The following is a 20746-nucleotide window of genomic DNA, read 5'->3' as shown; positions in this document are numbered from 1 at the left end:
GACCAAAGTGCCAGGTGTGTTCGCAAAGCACTGCGCTGCGTTGGCCGAGCGGTGCGATTTTTGCCGCTCTGGAGAAGTCATTGTGCTAAACGTTTTTTACTCGCGACTGTACAGCAATCTATTACAAAGAAACTGTGAACAGTGCAATTCTGAAGGTGTGCCCTAGCTCCGAGTTCACCGGAGATGCAGTTGGTATAACTATGTATTTCGAAGAACATGCAGGATGGGGTTCCAACACTGAGACGTACGAAAGATTCACTGCCTACGAAATAATAACCTCACGATTTTTGGAATAGATTACAAAAGAAGATTTCAAATTTCGCAGGAAAGGCAATAATGAGCAAGAAAGTAAAACTCTGCTATACAGTGGGAATCACTGTGCCCGGAGAGGATTTGTTTTGAGCAAAGGTGTGGAGTCACATATGGGCTTGTACTTGTTCACAAAAAAGCATCTTGATTTTTTCTACTATCCAGCTTATCTGTTACAGATGTTTATTTCGTTAACTACACAGTTTTTTACCCATCGACTTTCTTTGTGGCTTATTTGTGATGTTGGTGGAAGGGAACATCCAAGAATTTCTGGCACATTAATGTTACTGAACTGCGCTTGGGTATGACTGAAGTCACTGCGGCAAGCTGCAGCGGTGTTCGTCCGTTCACTATTTTGTACCTTAGATTTTCAGCCTTTAGAAGCAAGCAATTTTAAGACAAACCACCGAGCAAATTAACCAAATGCAGTGAGCCCAAAACGTGGTTGAGATTTGGGATAGCGAAAGATTTTGAGAAATTTCTGCAATATTCTGTGAAGTCGTTATACAGGGTGCACAAGTTATTGTAAGCCAAGGATTTAAAAACTGGTAGAAGTAGTAATTAAGGCGGTACTAATGCCGGCTCTCATCTCGAAAAAGCACTAGGTGGTTCATCCCAAGGAAGCTTCACATCAACCAATATTCTGAAGCAATTTGTAATTCCCGCTGGTCCCTTCAATCACACGGTTCTCCCTACAAAGTTTTTGAACGCCAAAGCAAATCGTGAGTATGGGAACCCACCACTGAGAAGTAGGCATCACTCTTAACAAACAGCGAAGAATCCGAGATGCTCGAGCTAATAATCTTCGCCCCCTTACGCCTTCCTACACGGGAGAGTGTAAAGGTCATTAAATATGAGACAAGTCTCCCCCCCCCCCCGCGTCTTTCCTCCCATAACCAACTGGTCCCAGGTGCTCGTAACATGACCATATGTCAGGTACTGCATCACCGTGCATAAGTTCGATATGTTATGTTCATGTTGCAGCGACCACATTCGCTGTAACCGCATGCTCCGCAGTGTTGATCTCCTATGGCATTTGGTATGCTTACCTTTGACAATTTAAGTCATCTAATCATAGCAGTAGTTCAGACTAGTACAAATCATCCACGAGGCGCAGTTTTATTTTCGTTCCGTACCAGTATATTGTGCGCTAATACGTTCTAAAGGCCGTTAAATTCGATTTCTGGTAATCTTTGTTAAATAAAGTGAAACATCTTGTATAAGTGAGCAGTTTCCCTCTACTTTCAACTTCTTTTGTTATGAAACCGCGTAAACACTCTGGAGGCTGTAGACGCCAAAATCATGAATTTCGAGGCTGTTGTGGGGAGGAGGAGGAGGAAAAACTTTATTTATATTTGATATTAAAATGTGTTAATAGCGGTCGCGGGCTGTCTTCTTCATCTTCCGATGAGTTATTGCAGCCCGTCTTAACAGGGTTACACTACATGTAGCGTGGATGTCTCAAAAAGAATTAAACCAATTGCACTTACTGACTTAGCCTTCGGTGTTGAAGCTAGATTCTTCGGTGCCGCTAAAACTGCAGGTGAAGGTCCCGCTCCAGGCACAGAGGAGCTCTAGAAGAAAATAAAGATACCGCTTTTCTCAAAGCTGCTTAAGCAAAAACTATATCCAATCGCATTTCTGCATCAGGAACCGAGCTACCTAGAAACTGTGTGGATTGGATTCTTTATTACGACAAATATGTACCGCGCTGCAAGAATATAAAGCTGTGACACCTGTGTGATTAATTTGTACCTGACTTCATATCAGTAAAATTGGTTTCCGTTGTTTTGTCAAGGAGCACGCGTTATTTACACCGGGCAAATATTACGCATATGTAAAATGTATATCGAATCCTCTTCCTTTCCCTACCACCACTTAGTCTGGCTTTTTCTTTTTGATAGGGACACATTTTCTGGACACCGTCCCTAAAAGTACGAAACGGGGGGGGGGGGGGGGCATAGTTTTAAAGATTACTTCTGGCCTTCATTCCTCCGTATCTGTTCTTGTTCAGCCCAGCTGCAGATTACGAAGACGGGGACGGTACACTCCTTGCAAGCTGTGAAACCTCATATCACGGACTCTGGCAACAGGCGGTAGCCGGTAAAAGGAATTGACCAGAAAAACAAATCACTAAAGCCTTTCTTCAAGCCTAAAAAAGTAAAATTAATGACGATGATCCAATCTATTTGGGCCGCCTACTGTTCACAGAAACTGCCGTGGCCGAGATGAGAAGGGGGTAAGCAAAATTTGAAAACCTGGCTCCAGCAACCTCCTATTGTGACACCTGGCACTGAAAAAGCGCTTAATTCCAGGAGCGCGGCTGTTTCTATCTACTGATTCGGGGATGTGGTAAGGCTGCGAAAGCATGGCTGGCTTTAATTCATTCACGGAAGATGAATATTTTGGTTAAGCACAACAGAATTACGCCATCAGTTATTGACTGCATGTTTACAGAACTGTGTGCTCACTGGGGGATCAATTGGTCGATATCAGGACCATTTAAAACGAGGCATTTAGCTACCATCCAGTATGAAGACGTCAGAGCGATAGATGTTCAGCTCCCAACTCTTCTCAAAGAAACTCCCATTAGACATCACAAGAACCATGCCCACCTGAGACATGGAACCCTACACGGTATATTACAGAAGCCGGCCGTTCCTAAGCTCAGCTACACAGCATTCCCATTACGATCGAGCGGAAGCGGCTGCTTTCATTTTCAACTTATAGCGTATGGACACGTAAATCACAGAGTGCACTCAGCCAAGTGTGTGCCGTTCATGGGATCAACTTAGGCCTAAAATTGCAGGCGCTCTTGGCGGTGGCGGCAATGATGCGGTAAATTTGAGTCATCTTTACTGCAGGACTATCAAAAAATCTTGAAGTTTACTGAAAACACCAGCTATGAGCTTACAGGACACATATGACCCGGGTCCACGTGGAATGACAACAGTGATGCTGCTGCCCACAGGGAAAGTGGTCTATAAAACTATCGCACTAAAAGCCATCGCTTCGGACAGAAAATTCTAGCATCAAGTTACTAAACAGATCATCGTTTGCACCTTGATTTTGCAGAAAAATAGCTGGAATGCCTTCCACGGAAATGTAAAAATTCTGCGCCCAAATTGGTACGTCAATTACTCAGTGCGGACGCACCTAACATCGCACAGCGTGCCGGTGTTTTCATACCCGCCTTCGTTACCCAGTGTGGGCGAAAAAGTGTAGGCTCCTTTTTTTTGTCTTCAGCTGGGCAAGACATAAATCGAAGCTTTCAGCAATTTTTCCAAGAACGAAAAAGTACTAACGCCGGGAGTTGAAATACGATATTGTAACCAACCTATATACGCACATTAAATGAACACCTGAAGCAGATTCGGACACGAGAGAGTGATTCATAAAGAAAGCTTAGGGAGGAGTAAGGCGGCGATGCGCTAAATGTACAGCACTTTTTTTCAGTACCCTCTTTCCCTTCCGTAATAGATGGGTTGTCACATAGAGAATAGAGTCATAACACAGAGTAAAAATGGTGCATTCGCAAAAATATTTCTTAAGTGCTGCACTTACTTAGGAACAGGAAACATAACAACAAAATTATTTAAATGCAGAAAATGAGCGCAGTATAGTTCTTACAGCTTGTTGCGCCTCCGGTTCGCGACCTGCTTCTTGCGGTGGCCGCAAGGAAGCTGCGCTCGGCGTCGAAGACTTTATCCGAGGCTGGCAACGAATAAAGCAAACAGAAATCAAGTGCATGTCATCGCGTCAAAAGGTTTGCATCAGCATACCAAAAAGAGTTTCAACGAAAGCGCTAATAGCATTATCAGTTGTGTTACGTTTCGCCTGCGACGCGCGGTATAGCCGGCGCGGATGCAACGGACGCCGGGGCTTCGTTCAAAGTGGCGGTCATTTTGGGACCGTTCAGTGCTGCCGTAACGCCTCCCGCCAAGCGCGTCCAGGCAGGTTTCAATGCCACGTGTCGTCGTGTGCGCGTGTGTGTGTGTGTGTATGTTGGTGCCCACGCTTGTCAAAGCACGGCAGCCGGGGAGAGGAGCTCCCCAACTGGGAGGCGAGGAGGTCTGACCGGCGCCGGCCCGGCGGACGCGCACGTCACGTCTGAACATGTCAGAACGTCGCCGTATCGGGCGCCTCATCCCAAGCCGTTCCTTCTTGCCCTCGACTCCGTGGGTATAAAGGGAGCTGCCCCGGACGCCGGAGAGACTTCGATTTCTTCCTTCGAGTAACGTGGTCGCCCTGTCCGGCTGCTCTTTTGCGATGCCAGAATAAACAAGTTGTTCTGTTGCCAGTCGACTCATCCTTTGCCGGGACCTTCGGATGTTTCCAGCTTTGCCCCAGGCCGCCAGGCCAACGCTACCCTTGGGGCTTGCAACCCATTTGCAACAACTGGTTGCCAGCGGTGAGATCGCGACAACGGAGGCCAGCAGCGAAGATATGCGGTCAACTGTATGCTGAGCAGCTCAACGACCATCCGGGAGCAGTGCAACGAGCCCTGTGTGATGACTGGTTGCCTGCAGCGGAACGACTGCACTGAATTCTTGGCTGCGAGGTATGGTGAGTGCGGGACTTTCTTCTTCTGAGTTTTGCCAGGCTTTTGTTAGTGTCAGAAACAGAGCTGGTAATTGTGTTGTCGTTGCTGCCGGGTTAGTTTGCGGCAAGACAATAGTAGGCAGTAGAGAAAGCAGCATTCGGAGCAGCCATGGATTTGAAGTCGTTGCGCAAACCGAAATTGCTGGAGCTTGCAAGAGAGTTGGGTCTGGATGTCTCAGACAAACTCAGAAAACCAGAACTGCTAAGGGCTATTCTTGAGTTGGAGGCTGAGGATGACGAGCTGTCGGAATGCCTTGAGACCATTGAGGAGAGGGAGCAAAAAGAGAAAGACGAGCGCGAACGTAAAGAACAAAAAGAAAAAGAGAAAGACGAGCGCGAACGTAAAGCGCAAAAAGAGAAAAAGGAGCGCGAACGTAAAGAGCAAAAAGAGAAAGAAGAGCGCGACCGTCAACACGCTTTGGAAATGAAGCGTCTCGAGGTAGAGATGGAACGCGCTCGTAATGGAAGTCAGGCACACGGTGCAGGAGAACGGGTATCGTTCAAAATGACTGACCTGATGCGGCCGTCTAAGCTTGGAGAGGACATTGGTTTGTTCCTGGTTAACTTTGAGCGAACGTGCGAGAAGCAGGGGTTCTCTCGGGAAACGTGGCCACAGCGCTTGCTCACTTTGTTACCCGGCGAGGCGGCCGACGTAGTCGCTCGCTTGAAGAGAGAGGAGGCAGAGGATTTCGACCAAGTGAAATCGAGTCTGCTAAAAAAGTACAGGCTGTCAGCGGAGGCGTTCCGTCGGAAGTTTCGGGAAAATGAAAAAGGCAGAAGCGAGTCATATACAGAGTTTGCCTACAGGCTTATGTCAAACATGCAGGAGTGGCTCAAAGAAGAGAAAGCGTTTGGTGACCACGAGAAAATTCTGCAGTGTTTCGGGCTAGAACAGTTTTATAGTCGGTTACCTGAGAACGTGCGGTACTGGATCTTGGATAGGCCAGACGTTAGTACAGTGGCTAAAGCCGCCGAGCTAGCCGAGGGGTTTGTGACGCGTCGGGCTCGCGGAGCTAAGGACGGTCAAAAGGGTGAATTTGGCTCCAAGTCTGAGAGGCCGAAGTTCACACCCATGAGAGCAAGGGGGGACACACGTAGTGCGGATGCGAGTGAAAGCAGTTCGACCGAACGTAAGGAGACGGCGGCAGCCGAAGCCGAACGCAGAAAGCGGTTCGAGAGGAGGCAAGCGCGCGTGTGTTATACGTGCCAGAAGCCGGGTCACTTTTCGGCGCAGTGTCCAGAAACAAAAAGAGAAGTCGTGTGTTTGTCATTATGTAGCACTGACGAGAACATGAAGCTTCTCGAGCCTAACATGCGAGACTTCCTCGTGAACGGGAAAGAGTGCCGAGTGCTTCGTGATTCCGCAGCTACAATGGATGTAGTTCACCCCTCTTACGTAGAACCCGATATGTTCACGGGCGAGTGCGCATGGATCAAGCAAGCCTTGGAAGCTCATAGCGTGTGTCTGCCCGTAGCAAAAGTGCTTATTGAAGGACCTTTCGGAGCACTTGAGACGGAGGCCGTAGTGTCATCTATGCTGCCCCCCCAGTACCCGTACCTATTTTCGAACAGGTCCGATCACCTCCTGCGCGAGAAGGGGCTTTTGTTTGGTGAGGCTAGCGTTCAGGCCTTAACCAGATCGAGAGTTCGGGAGCTCGCTGCAAAGGCGGTAGTTGCGGGGCCGACGTTGTCGAACAATGAGAAAGGGTCGGAGGCGCAGCAAGCTGATATTCAGAGCACGTCCGAACTGAATAAAATTGAGCCTGTAGCGTTGAAGGCACCAGGTACTGGAGAGGAAATGCCCGACACGGGAAAGTTAGAAGAGCTTCCGGTCGACCTTCCGGGACAAGGCTCAGTGACAAATAGGGAAGACACTGATCAGGTCATTAGTGACTTACTCAGTAAAGCACCGCTGTCGCCTGAGCAGAAAACCGAACTACACCAACTCTTACAAGAGTTTCAAGGTCAGTTCTCTGAGAGGCCTGGTAGGACTTCTGTCCTTACTCATGGAATAAAACTTACCTCCCCAGAGCCAGTACGATCCAAGGTGTACCGGGTGTCACCCCGCCAACGCGATATTTTGGAGGCTGAGGTAAAGAAAATGCTACAGCTCGGTGTTATTGAGGCGGGTGAGAGTGATTATACCTCCCCTTTGATTTTAGTTGAGGTACCGGGCAAGGAACCTCGTCCTTGCGTCGACTACCGCAGGCTTAATTCCATCACTAAGGATCAAATTTATCCGATCCCTAACATCGAGGAGCGCCTTGAGAAAGTTAGTAGCGCTCAGTTTATTTCCACCCTAGATCTTGTCAGGGGTTATTGGCAGGTTCCACTTACAGAAGAGGCTAGTAGGTATGCGGCGTTCATTTCACCAATGGGAACATTCCGTCCTAAAGTTTTGAGTTTTGGTTTGAAGAACGCGCCATACTGCTTTTCAAGCCTCATGGACAAAGTGTTGCGGGGACAGGAAGAATTCGCTTTACCGTATTTAGACGACGTAGCGATATTCTCCGCATCCTGGTCTGAGCATATGGCACACTTGCGGGCAGTGCTAACCCGCCTGCGCGAAGCGGGCTTGACAGTTAAGGCTCCCAAGTGCCAATTAGCACAGGCCGAGGTTGTCTACCTCGGTCACGTGATTGGACAGGGTCGTCGCCGCCCCTCTGAAATAAAGGTGGCCGCTGTGCGAGACTTCCCGCAACCGCGCACGAAGACCGATATTCGGTCGTTCTTAGGTGTCGCCGGCTACTATCAGAGGTACATCCCCAGGTACTCCTATATCGCGGCTCACCTGACGGATGCTCTAAGAAAAACAGAGCCCCAAACAGTCGTCTGGGGCGAGACAAAGGAAAGAGCTTTTAGCGCCCTAAAGAGCGCCCTAACAAGCCAGCCTGTGCTACGATCGCCAGACTGCACAAAAGGGTTCGTTGTTCAGTGCGATGCTAGTGAGCGAGGCATGGGCGTTGTACTGTGCCAAAGGGACAATGGAGAAGTGGAACACCCCGTCCTGTATGCTAGTCGTAAGCTGACCTGTCGTGAGCAGGCGTACAGCGCCACCGAGAAAGAGTGTGCGTGTCTCGTGTGGGCCGTTCAGAAATTGTCATGCTACCTAGCCGGCTCGAGGTTTATCATTGAGACGGATCACTGCCCTCTCCAATGGCTGCAGACCATCTCTCCCAAAAATGGCCGCCTCCTGCGCTGGAGCCTCGCTTTGCAACAATATTCCTTTGAGGTGCGTTACAAAAAGGGGAGTCTCAACGGTAACGCCGATGGCTTAAGTCGAAGCCCCTAACGTAGGAATCCGCCTCAAAGTTGTTTGTTACTAATGTTTTCTTCCTGAGGCAGGATTTTTAACATATTGCTTTTGTTTAGTGTTTCAAAGTGATTATGTGCTTTCTAGTGCAATTTTCCAATTTGTGGACGCGTTCTGAGTGCTGCTTGACTACTGTAAGGAACTAGGCAGTAGTATAAAAGGGGAAAGAGCCTGGCAGAGCTTAGTGAGGGTTGTCTCGTATTTGCTAACTGAGCGGTTGCGTTTCGGCGTAGTTCTAACGCTTGCTGGGAACGAGCACAAAAATGGCAACTCTCCCGAAGTGACTTTGCAGTGTCCTGTGTGATCCTGAACCTGAGAACGAGGCCTTCTCTGTGCGCTGCGCTCAAGCAACGTCGAGGGACGACCGGTTTCGATTACGAGCATCATCGAGCGACATCCCTCTGGACAGCGGATGCAGTCCCCTGACCATCGGGATCTCCTCCCGGCGGGGCGGTCTGTTACGTTTCGCCTGCGACGCGCGGTATAGCCGGCGCGGATGCAACGGACGCCGGGGCTTCGTTCAAAGTGGCGGTCATTTTGGGCCCGTTCAGTGCTACCGTAACGCCTCCCGCCAAGCGCGTCCAGGCAGGTTTCAATGCCACGTGTCGTCGTGTGTGCGTGTGTGTGTGTGTGCATGTTGGTGCCCACGCTTGTCAAAGCGCGGCAGCCGGGGAGAGGAGCTCCCCAACTGGGAGGCGAGGAGGTCTGACCGGCGCCGGCCCGGCGGACGCGCACGTCACGTCTGAACATGTCAGAGCGTCGCCGTATCGGGCGCCTCATCCCAAGCCGTTCCTTCTTGCCCTCGACTCCGTGGGTATAAAGGGAGCTGCCCCGGACGCCGGAGGGACATCGATTTCTTCCTTCGAGTAACGTGGTCGCCCTGACCGGCTGCTCTTTTGCGATGCCAGAATAAACAAGTTGTTCTGTTGCCAGTCGACTCATCCTTTGCCGGGACCTTCGGATGTTTCCAGCTTTGCCCCAGGCCGCCAGGCCAACGCTACCCTTGGGGCTTGCAACCCATTTGCAACAGTCGTCATTCACGGTAAGAAGAAAAAAGCACCATGAGATGAAGATAGCACAGAGATTGTTTTGTGTACTCTATTCTGTCCTTGATTTTTTCTTCTGTGAAATGCGAAGGAAGGTAGTCGGTGTACCGACTACTTCAAGCTATTCAGTTGCTATCTTTTTTTCTCACTGAGCCACGTGAACCCAAGTGAGAGGGAGTACGCTGCCGTTCGTACGATGTTCCTCGCGTCAGTGCTTCTTTAATATGGATTGTTTGCAGCCAAAGCCTGTCAAAAAAAAATTTCTGGTTTTCAAATCGAAACATCAAGATTAGTTTCAATGTAAATACCTTAGATTTCAAGTCAACGGCCTTGAATGTGAAAATGAGTTTCTTACGCAGAAATACCAGTGCAGGCGCTTAAGCTCGCTACCACTACCACTTCTGCGAGCGATACAAGTACCATTTTTTCTCAAAGCCATTCTTTGCTCCGAACAGTCAAGCGCATCAGCACGGACCATGGCTTGTAATCTATTTTTCTCTCACTCTTTTATGGCAGGACGCCAATGCCACTCGAAGAGCCTGAAGCGCATTTCTTGCCACGTAACAGACTTTCCACCTCATAGGCGCGCGCACAGGGGGGATAGGAGGTGCGGCCGTCCACCCTAATCGTTTAAGGGGGTCGCTGCACCGGCTCGAGCTCGGGGTAACTCTAGATGCACGACGTATAAGTCAGCCCATTACCTTTACTCTGTCGTAACTGTCCCGTCATTGTTTATACTGCAGTGTTGTGCCTATGCAGGTCTTTTGACGATACTGGTAGCCGAGGACACATGATGTGTTCCAAGCACTGTTTACTTGTCGGATCAGTTCGAAACAATGTTTTCAGGTTCTTTTTTACAGTTAACAAAAGAGAGATGTGTCGTGAATTTGTGTGGTTTAGAGAGAATGGAAATTCCTTCGGAAGCGCGTTGTAACATCGGCGCCTCAGCGACGCATGCAAGGACTGCCTTCCTCTACCGACGCAACATGTGAAAGTAAAGCTACTGCTCAATAATTTTTTGTACATTTTGCAATTCCATCACATTGAAATAAATGTTTTATAACCATTACTAATATTTGCGCTGCGTCTTACCCGTATCCGCCTCCGTGGGAGGTGAGTTGGAAAAGGGGGGGGTGTGGAGGCGCTGCGGTTAAACTTTGTTGCCCCCAAACGGAGACCCCTGCGCACGCCTATGCATTCCACAACGACATCAGCTGACATCCCGGGTGTAAGCACTGCGATGTCTGCGATCGGTTTCCGGGCAACGAGCATGGATATTGAAACTGGTCTAGTGCTGCTCAAACCTCTCGTTCGCTCTTCAGTGCTTTCACCCTTTACATCATCATCATCAGCCTGACTGCACCCACTGCAGGGCAAAGGCTTCTCCCATGTCTCTCTAATTAACCCTGACCTTTGCCAGCTGCATCCACCCTTTGTCTGCAAACCTCTTAATCTCATCCGCCCACCTAACCTTCTGCCGCCCCCTGCTACGCTTACTTTCTCTTAGAACCCACTCCGTTACCCTTAAAGACCAGCGGTTATCTTGCCTTCGCATTACATGCCCTGCCCAAGCCCATTTCTTTCTCTTGATTTCGATCAAGATGTCATTAACACGCGTTTGTTCCCTCACCCACTCTGCCCGCTTCCGGTCTCTTAAAGTTACTATCATTTTCTTTCCATGGCTCGTTGTGTTTTTCTTAACTTAAGCTTAACCCTTTTAGTTAGCCTCCACGTTTCCGCCCCGTAGGTGAGTACCGGTAAGACACAGCTGTTGTACACTTTTCTTTTGAGGTATATTGGTAATCTGCTATTCATGATCTGAGAGAACCTGCCATATGCCGTGTCATCCTTTACAGTTCCCCTTTATTCTCGTCAAGAACTGTTACTCTGTCAAGCGACCCCACAACCACGCTTAAATTACTGCCATCTAAGATGGGCAACAACTTAAGTTAACCTTAACCAATCGCTTGTTGCTGGAGCTGGTTAAACTGACGGCATAGGAGGGTTTACATTTAGTACAAAATTAAGCCTGTTCATCGCCTCAATGACTCCCGTTTACAGGTCTCTCACCAAACCAACGTTAAACTGGAAATCATTACGCGAGACTTCGATAAAGGGACTCTTTCACGCACTCTTAATTATGCCAAGCCAGCTTTGCAGTCTTTAGTGCCACATATACTTAATGCAAAAAAAATGGAAGTAAGATTTATAATCTTTCCCGAACTGATTTCAATGGCTGCATTGATAATAGATATCAGTCGCGTTTCCTCCGTGCTGATTACACGTTTTTCGCGTAATTTTGTATTATTTCCGTAATTTACATTATGTTTCTGGTCAGGGAGTACTGTAAAGTGATTCGAAAAGATCATTCTTAGATGCATTTCTTAAGCTTTCAGCTGTGTGTCGCCCCGCTGCCTCTATACCAGGTTTTTCGGCGCAAGCGCTAATGCGATGCGTACCGACTACGAGTAAAATCGTCCGTTGTCCCTTTGTCAGTTCGCCAAGCGCGAGCGCTCCGTCCAGCGGCACTGCCCACTTTTCGTCGTCTTCTACGTAGCAAAAATCCGTTCCCAGACAGTCTCGCCGTACTCAATGGTAAAGTTTCGTTTGGGGCGCATACACCCCCCCCCCCGTTCGTGTCCGTGAAGGGCAAATAAAACTAACTGTTATTATTATTATTATTATTACGTTCCGGATATACAGAACTGAACCACTTCAAGCTATTGCTTTTAGTTGCGAATCACACATCCTTGACACATCCTTGGTGTCTTAAAACACATCTCGCGGTTTGTAACAGGAACAAGCGGATCAAGTCACATCGAAGAAGAGACTCGGGCATGAGTCACAAAAATTAAGTCGTTCAAGCTTTCTCCAATCAACGATAGGGAAGTGAGGAGTTCGTTGTCAAGTACATATCAAGAAAAACCAGAACTTTTTAAAATTCAAGATACCATAGGAGAGTGATTTTATGTTATGTTCGTCGTCAAACAGTGCAATCAGTAGCGTGATAATTTTAGATGTGAAATAACTCACGACAAATTAGGAGAGAGGGCAACCACATGCACTCGGCGAGATCTGAAACTGCGACCTCCGTGGCAGTGTCTGTGGTTTCGGATCCTACCGGCGGCATGTGGAAGCCTTTTTACCAATTAGGTATTTAATTATATCACATCTATAACGATCACGCTACTAAGTGCCCAATTTGCTCATTGACATGAAAGAAAAACATTCTGTTATGGTTTCCTGGATTTTAAAACTTGCCTTCTTTCATATCTCTCCAATCAAGGAAGTTGACAAGCAGCGCTTACTTCCTGTTCTTGCTCGGCTCCTGTGTTGCTCTTATCGGGCGGCTGCTGGGGCTCCTCGGGGGGCTTCTTCACAGCATAGCTCCGCCTGCTGTCTGATGAATGCGAAAGCTGGAAAGAAAGGCGGAAGCACGTTGGTGCTTTTCGAGTTACACAGTATACAGTGTTGTGCGTTTTTATCGTGAAGACTTTAAAAAGTTTCCCCGCCTCAGCCCGGGCCTCGTTTGCGGTGAAACTGCACACAGAGGTTGCGTGTTATGGTAACTTTTGTATCGTAGCAAGTTTGACAACGGTACTTACTCAGTTGAGCCGTGCATGATGCGAAAACACAATTGTCTACGTAGAGATCGGCGAACCAAACACCGCAGACGCCGCTTTTTCGCTGAGCTGCGGCAGTTGCGCCATCTGTTTTTGGCAGTCGAAAGCGTCACGACAAGGCCGCCGATGCGAGCGTTTCGAGAAGCGCGGCCCTTTGAATATGCCGTTCCGGCTGTTTCGACCAGTGTTGTAGGCGTTACCAGAAAAAAGTAACTAAATACGTTACTCGTTACGCTAAGTGAAAAGGAACGCATTACTGCCCTACGTTACCTATAAAGAAAAGTAACGCGTTACCGTTACAGTTACTGAAAAAAGTACCGCGCGATACTTCGTCGTTACATCATGGCCATAAATTTTGATTAGTGCGTCTTCGCCTTAAGAACTCACGATAACAATTTCATAAAGCTCATGTTTCACATAAAACTTCTAGACCAAACAACCATTTTGCGCGATATCCTGATATAACGAGAATACCTTGCACAAATGTGCAGGAGCTTAGCAATGCTATAGTGGCCTAAAGTTGCGTGTAGAGTTACAAGTGTTGGATTCTAACTCTGTGGCACATGGTGAAGCCATCTTCTGAATGTGGCACTAAACACAAAATGGCACTTCATCATCAATTATAACTCCACAAAGAAAACGTCGCTGAACTCTCGGCCAATTTACAGTGAGTGACAAATGTGATGTTCAATAATGCTCGGCATGCTTCCACTCTGTAGAAAGTTGTGCGTGTGAGTGGTTCGAGAAGGGGAGCTAGGCGAAGGCGAGTGTGGGAATGCGTGTTCGTGCACGTGTTTCGTGCTTTATGGCTATTATGTTTTTTTTAGTTGGGTGCGTCGTGAAGGGCAGATGTATTCTGGCATGAATGCGAGCTGCAACAAAGGTCGTCGAAAGTACCTGTTTGTTTGTTTGCAACATCAGTTTAGGTGATCTGCGCTTTTTTTCTAGAAAAAGGGAACGGAGTGGGCGACAACTGGAACAAAAAGTAACTAGTAACGTGACACCTCACGTTACCGAAAAATGTTAACGTAAGTACGTTACCCGTTACAGGTACCAAATGGTAACGATTACGTTACTAAGTTACGGAAAAAAGTAACGCGTTACTGCCAACACTGGTTTCGACTGCTTCAACTGAAGCGCTTGCAACATTTTCGGCTAATTGAGCGGAAAAATATATTAGAACAACAGATTTAAAGAGGCTTTACCTTTCAAAGAATATTGTTTGCAACGCTCGTCTTAGCGGCCTTGTCGTGACGCTTTCCACTGTCGAAAACAGATGGCGCCACTGCCGCAGCTCCGCGAAAAAGTGTCGTCTGCGGGGTTTGGTTCGCCGATCTCTACGTAGACGATTGCGTTTTCGCATCATGCACGGCTCAACTAAGTAAGTACCGTTGTCAAACTTGCTACGATACAAAAGTTACCGTAATACGCAAGCTCTGTGTGCAGTTTCACGGCAAATGAGCCAGCGGTTGAGGCGGGGAAATTTTTTAAGGTGTTCACGATAAAAACGCACAACACTGTATAACTAACGTGGTACAAACTAGGAGAATCGTATCGAAAACCAACTGCTTGCCACGAGTAATTTAAAGGAATACTTTAAAACAAATACGGTTTACTGTAATGTGGTAATAAAGATGACGCTCGTCGACTTGCTAGAAAAGAGAGCACTCTGTTAAGTTTAGAGTTGAAAATAATACTGTGACGCAGGTTACCACCACACGCAAAGCGCGAACCCTCCAGTGAACACAATAGAGTTTTCAAGCTGTGCGTGCTCTATGAATGCTGCTCTTAACTACCAGGGACAGGCAGCACAACAACGCTCGTTGACAGTCTGTGCCGGTGAAAGGTGTACTGTACTAAATTAAAGCTGCAAAAATGCACCATTTGCGACGATTCAAGGCTTGTATGTTGTAACGTAGTATATTTATTTGTTTATTTCTATAATAACTTATAACTTATTTCTTATTTCTACCAGATCGGTCGCCCCGTGTACAGAGTCCGCAGAAACCGAATACCCAGTCTGCTTACAGCGCCGAACAGTCAGTGTTTTTTTTTTTTTTTGGGGGGGGGGGGGGCAATCCTACGTTGACTGGTTTTAAACGCTACAAAAAGTAAGTTGTTTCAAAAACCGTACCTATCCTGCTTATATCACCAAAATTCTTGTCTTCGCCGTCTACGTCTTCTCTGATTTCCTTTTCTACGACCTGGAGCCCGTAGCGCTCACTTTAAAAGATTCCTGCCAACGCGACGACTAACGCAGCAGCACATGGAGTTGGCCACTTCTGAAACCAGCAAGGCTGTGCTTGCCTTATGAAGTCCTAACCGCATGATCGGCCAGGCTATTTCATTTCAATGTGGGTTTTACAAAGAGGACGCGTGGTACTCTTCCAATGGAAATAGCTGGTAGTGTCAGTGATCACGCGTAGAACCAGAAAACTTCGAAATGGAAAGAAGCGAAACCAAAGCGCAAGTATGCCCAAGATAAACTTTGTAAAAGTGATAATTTTGTCATACATGACATGTGTAGTGCCCCAACTGTAACCGTTTCCGCTACAGGTATGCGCCGAGTGTACGCTGCACCCGAAGAGGAAGTTGGTCTGTCTCTAGGTGCTGGCTACGCCTGACGCTACACTGAAAGATACGTTCCACTCCCAGCTCGGCTCGGTCGCTCTGAGCACCCCGAATTGACGCTTCACTACTCACTTTACATTAGGCGATTTTATAAATGAAAAAATTGAAAGACGTTCAGATGGTCTGATGCGATGGACTTCGCAAGCAGAATGCGCTATTAGGATGATGACTTACCCTTTTCCCGCATCGCATTGTTTTCAGAGTTGCGCCAATTCCTCTTTACTTTGACTTTTATGTGTCGCTAACGATTTCACCGTTTACATTTCCTGCATTTATACTTCGCTTTAATTTGTATGGTTTTATGGCTCAGAAATCATTTTTATGCGTTTTACAATGACAGTGACATAAGTGCGTTCTTTCAGTGCCTCCTTCTAACATATCAAGGGTGTTTCATTCCATTATGATAGACAGTAATTACTGTTCTTTTAGAGCAAAACAACGAGCGGTTACTTTATGAGACTGTATAGCGCCTAAACAAACCCTCAGAAACTCAAGGTGGGATCAGACATCTCAACTTGAATAGACCAAAATAACTTGTTCTACGACACCGTTTAGGAAGCTGCCATTGTGTCATATAAAATGGTCATCATCATCATCATATCATGAGGTTCACATAGAGGATGCAATTCACTTCCTTGTTTGATTTGTTTGAGCAAAAATGCGAACCCTAAAATTCTTTTGGGGTGCTCTCTTAAAGGGACCAACACGTTGGCAGTTCCAAATGCGCCGCGCATGCATACGTTTCAACACTTCGGTAGAGAGGGCAAAAAGATCGGTTTCTTGAGAACGCAAATAAAATTAGCAGGGGAGAGGGGAACCGCAGGGTGCTTAACCAACTTTTCACCGAGATGACTTGTCTGTATCTTTACGAAGACGAGTCCTCTTGTCGAAACGTTGGCTGAACAGCATGAGGCTCCCCCTCTCTTGTTCATTTTGTTTGTGTTTACAGAACTTTGGTTACACAGTGAACTCAACAGCTATGTATATACGAACAGCAGAATAACTAAAATGATCTTCACAAACCACGAACAGAATCTTTAGAACGCCCATGAAGAATGACGCTGAGAAACCGCCTTGTGAATATGTTCCTTATACACACAGGCGCATAGACACGCGGGCACTCGACAGCAGGCGGGAAGTTTCACTTCCCCTCCTCCAATGTTATTCCCCGAAGATAACCATTGGAATTTGTGTCCTGGCTTTCTGTGCATTAAATGGAAAAAGGCGACCTTTAAGTTCTACATTAGTACTTCTTAAAAGCAGCCTGTTAAATACTCTGGGAACATTAGACATACAGCCAGAAGCTTCATTACAGAGAACATGGCTGCGTGTGCCATTCCGCACAGCGATCGAAATCTTTCGGTGCGCGTAGTTCACAGTTATCGCTGCTGCAAGAGCACACACATGCCTGGATTGCATTCACGTGTCGGCTGCAGTACCGACAATAGAAGACATTCTGTCTATTCAAGAAACCGACACGCGTTAAACTGGGTGAGGAGATGCGCCGTCTACTAAGAAATATTTTTTTTATCCTAGTTACATCAACAGGCTATCATTAATAGGTTATTTTATATAGGTTACCGAGGCGGGTTGGGCGCCTGTCTCGGCTGCGGGACGTGGCTGGTTCGAAACCCACCGCCGGATACCCACCGGTAAAAATGGGTACAAGCGGCCCCCGGCCTGCCGGCCGGCTTTCTTTAGGGTTGTGTGCTTGGGAGAAGCTCCGTAAACCCCGCTGCACCCCTCGTGGGCTGAGCCCCAGTTTCGAACGACCTCGAAGCCTGCTAAAGGTGGTATCCCTTCGGCCAACGTGGTTCGAACGAGAGCAAAGCCTCGATGCGCCGTCCCTGGGCGCGCGCACGCCCCAGCGCAACGGCCTCTCGTTCTCCGTGAGGACAAAAGACATTCCGCAGAGAAGGTAACTTTCTCAGCGCCACGTACTGTGTCTCCGCGATGATGCCTACCCTCTCGCAACACGCACACACCGTCGCCCGCAGTTCTCTCGACAGAACTCCCGCCGAACCTTCATCCGCTGGCATACATAAGCAGCAGCAGTGATAAAAAGGGGGACAAATGGGCTTCTACCGCACGAGGCGGATTTAGCGTTGTTCACGGCGGAACTTATCGCTGATCCGTCAGAGCAACTGTAGTCAAGACCCTTTTCCCAAACATCTCACCCAGAAGAGCCGAGCACCAGGCCAGGGGAAATCTTGTACCCATTAAAAACCAGTCGTTACCCGGCGGCACTGGGGATGGAACCCAGCACCTCCCGAATGCGATGCCGATGTTCTACCACAAGGCCACGCTTCGGTTTTTTTTTCTCACAAAGTCGGAGAGCCGAAAAACCGGACTAGCCCATGACCGCAGTGATACTCTGAATCGCTTCTGACGAAGGACCATAGTGTTTAAACCTGACGCTCGTTAGAGCGTACGAGTCTTGAGACGAACTCTTCACTTGGGAGTGAAACACGAACCACCTTTGCAGGCTGAGTTGCTCGATACTGGGTTTGCCCCCGATGGGGCGCAGCGGGGTTTGCGGAGCCTCCTCCATGCACACCCCTGAATAAACCGGGCGCCGGGCCGGGGGTGGCTTGTACCCATTTTTATCGGTGGGTGTCCGGCGGTGGGTTTCGAACCAACCACCTCCCGCAGCCGAAGCGGACACCCAGACCACTAGGTTATTATATGTATTCTTTTTTTTTGGAAGGGGGAATGAAAGGGTTGAAGTGGCACGGGCACTGGTTTATACATTATTTTTATTCGAAAAGTGTGCCATGCGGCACAAACAGATACACATGGCAGACTGCACCAAAAAAGGGGCAAATACACTAACAATATTAGATTTTGTAGGCGAAAATGATGAACAAATGACAATTCTGAATCAATAAACGCTACAAAGAAAACATTACAAAAGATAACGCATCACCACAATAAAAAGCAAGCAGCACAACAACATAATATAAATTGCATTCACAAGTACAAAAATAGGAGTAGATAACATTAGGTAGCGATGCGTCAGTGAATAAGCTCTTGAAACTCAGCTTGGTCAGATACAGTGACAGTGCCTAATGATAGGGCTGGACATTTGGTTATTGTTCGCGATATGAAAGAACATGCGAGACGAGATGAGTTGCAAAAATTGCGTTTCATTTCTACATATGAATGGCCACACCATGCAAAGATGACTGGAGGCTTCAGAAAGAATTCATCATAAAGAGAAAAATGCTGAGGCATATAGCTGACAAATCGCTGCATTCTATCAACGTTCGAACTTCTCATAATAGGTAATGTCTAGTCGGTTTCGGTATACGGTTTACAATCTAGCTCAAGAGAATATCGTTGTGGTCAAGGGACCAGTATGTGTCAAGTCGACAGATAGGCCACAAGACGTTGTCCACTGTCGTTATTCGCTTAAGCAGAACTGAAGCACGCTATCATTTACCGATGTAGCTTATACCGTGCCAGAGGGGGGGGGGGGTGCTTTAACTCTTCGAAGAGCTGCAGTTACTATAAGGACGCATGTGTTGCATAACACACGAAGCAGCTAGGTCGGGCTTTTTGAAACGGCACCGGATCCCGCGTCCAGTTTCACAAAGTTTTTCGCTGTATATTAATTTAAATTTAAAGTTTATACAGAGTGCGAAAGTGGAGAGAAGTCTGAGGAGCACCAAAACGACAAGGGTAAAATGATTTTAGGGCAGTCAAAGCCCCTGTGTCAGGTTTATGAGCAAGAGCGGTCAATTTTCACCCATATGAATAAACGTGGAATGCAAAATGAGCAAACAGGATCTAACGTAATGCATAAACCTAGAAGCATAGGCTCAAAAACTTGTCATGGGGCCAGAACATGACGTTTCCATGGCCGGACCAGTAATTGAGCAAGCGTAAGGCGTCACAGCGCAATCAGTGCAAATTACCAACGGCTTCAGTGTATACACATGATACATTGAACAGCAGCTGCCTCTTTGTCAGACTTAACATCGGCTCCTTGAAGATACAGCTTGTCCACGAGGCTTGCGCTTCACTCGTTATCAGATCTCGCGGCGACAGAGTCATTTCTGTCGTTCTCGAATACGTTCGAGTGCCACAAATCGCTAAGGAAATGTAGAGTGCACGCCAGAAGCCCGTCTGAAGAAAGCTTACCCAGGAACTGGGCAAGTCCATGGTGTCCACAAGGCAGCCTTGAGACGTTGCGACTGGCTTCTCGGGTGTCCTTTTTTCTTCTCCACGCGATATCGGCACGTGCCAAAGGCGATAGGGGCCGCGCTAGGGAGCCGCTCTTCATCGCCCTCGCTCTCTAGATTCTGCCGGGGAGCCGCATCGTGAAAGCTGCAAAAATTTGACTAACTGGGATCATTTATACTTTTACTCAGTCACGTTTCATGCCGTTACAGAAATATCCCGCCATTATGAACGAACCATCCCTATTTCAGGTCTTTTTTCACTGCAAAAGACCGAAAACTTCGTCAATTCAAGAAATAAGAAAAAATTGTAATTAAAAATTGGTTTTTGAAAAGGAAATGGCGCAGTATCTGTCTCACATCTCGGCGGACACCTGAACCACGCTGTAAGGGAAGGGATAAAGGAGGGCGTGAAAGAAGAATGAAAGAAAGGGTGCCGCAGTGGAGGGCTCCGGAATAATTTCGACCACCTGGGGATCTTTAACGTGCACTGACATCGCACAGCATACGGGCGCAATGGCGTTTCAAAAATTTCTTCTTTTTGAGGAAAGGAACTTGCGCAGTAATTGCCACACATCAAGATGGACAGCCGAACCTAGCCGTAAGGGGTTAGGGAGGAAGTTGGGAGTGAAAGAAGAAAGAGAGACAGAGGTGCCGTAGCGGAGGGCTCCGGATTAATTTAGACAACCTAGGAATCTTTACCGAGCACCGAGGTTGCACAGCACACGGGCTCATTTTGCACAATTTAGATTTTTAAAATTCACTCAATCTCTGCAAAAATTATCTTTCGCCGAAATTTAGACATCAAATTCGCGAATGAAACATCAATGCTCTCTCTTGACTCCTCACTTTTGATGAAGATATTTTTGATTCACAATGACGTGGGTGATCGCAGTAAAATTGAAGTGACACTTGCGACCTGGAAGCGTTCCGAGCAGAAAACAGCAGGGGTGTTGGTTTCATTTCTTTTACGTGTTTTATTGCGTCAGAAAATAAACGTGTTCAATACTCTCATTACTGACATAATTAGTTAAGAAAATT

The 20746-nt window shown here is 47.4% G+C and overlaps 1 protein-coding gene across 1 annotated transcript in view; it reads right to left on the bottom strand.

The window, feature by feature from the left end:
- LOC144097931 (endothelin-converting enzyme 1-like) overlaps nucleotides 1-19688 on the bottom strand; it is a 57489-nt gene extending 37801 nt beyond the window's left edge. Inside the window, exons 1-2 of the mRNA XM_077630528.1 lie at nucleotides 19668-19688; nucleotides 12579-12686 (exon numbers count right to left, since the gene is read on the bottom strand). Of these exons, the coding sequence (XP_077486654.1) occupies nucleotides 12579-12686; nucleotides 19668-19688 (129 nt within the window). The remainder of the gene's footprint in view (nucleotides 1-12578; nucleotides 12687-19667) is intronic.
- Between the last annotated feature and the right edge of the window lie 1058 nt (nucleotides 19689-20746).

Source organism: Amblyomma americanum, chromosome 7 (genome assembly GCF_052857255.1).
Source record: "Amblyomma americanum isolate KBUSLIRL-KWMA chromosome 7, ASM5285725v1, whole genome shotgun sequence".
Classification (NCBI taxonomy): Eukaryota; Metazoa; Arthropoda; class Arachnida; order Ixodida; family Ixodidae; genus Amblyomma; species Amblyomma americanum.
The sequence above is the reverse complement of the archived record's forward strand: the minus strand, read 5'-3'. Positions and strand labels throughout refer to the sequence as shown.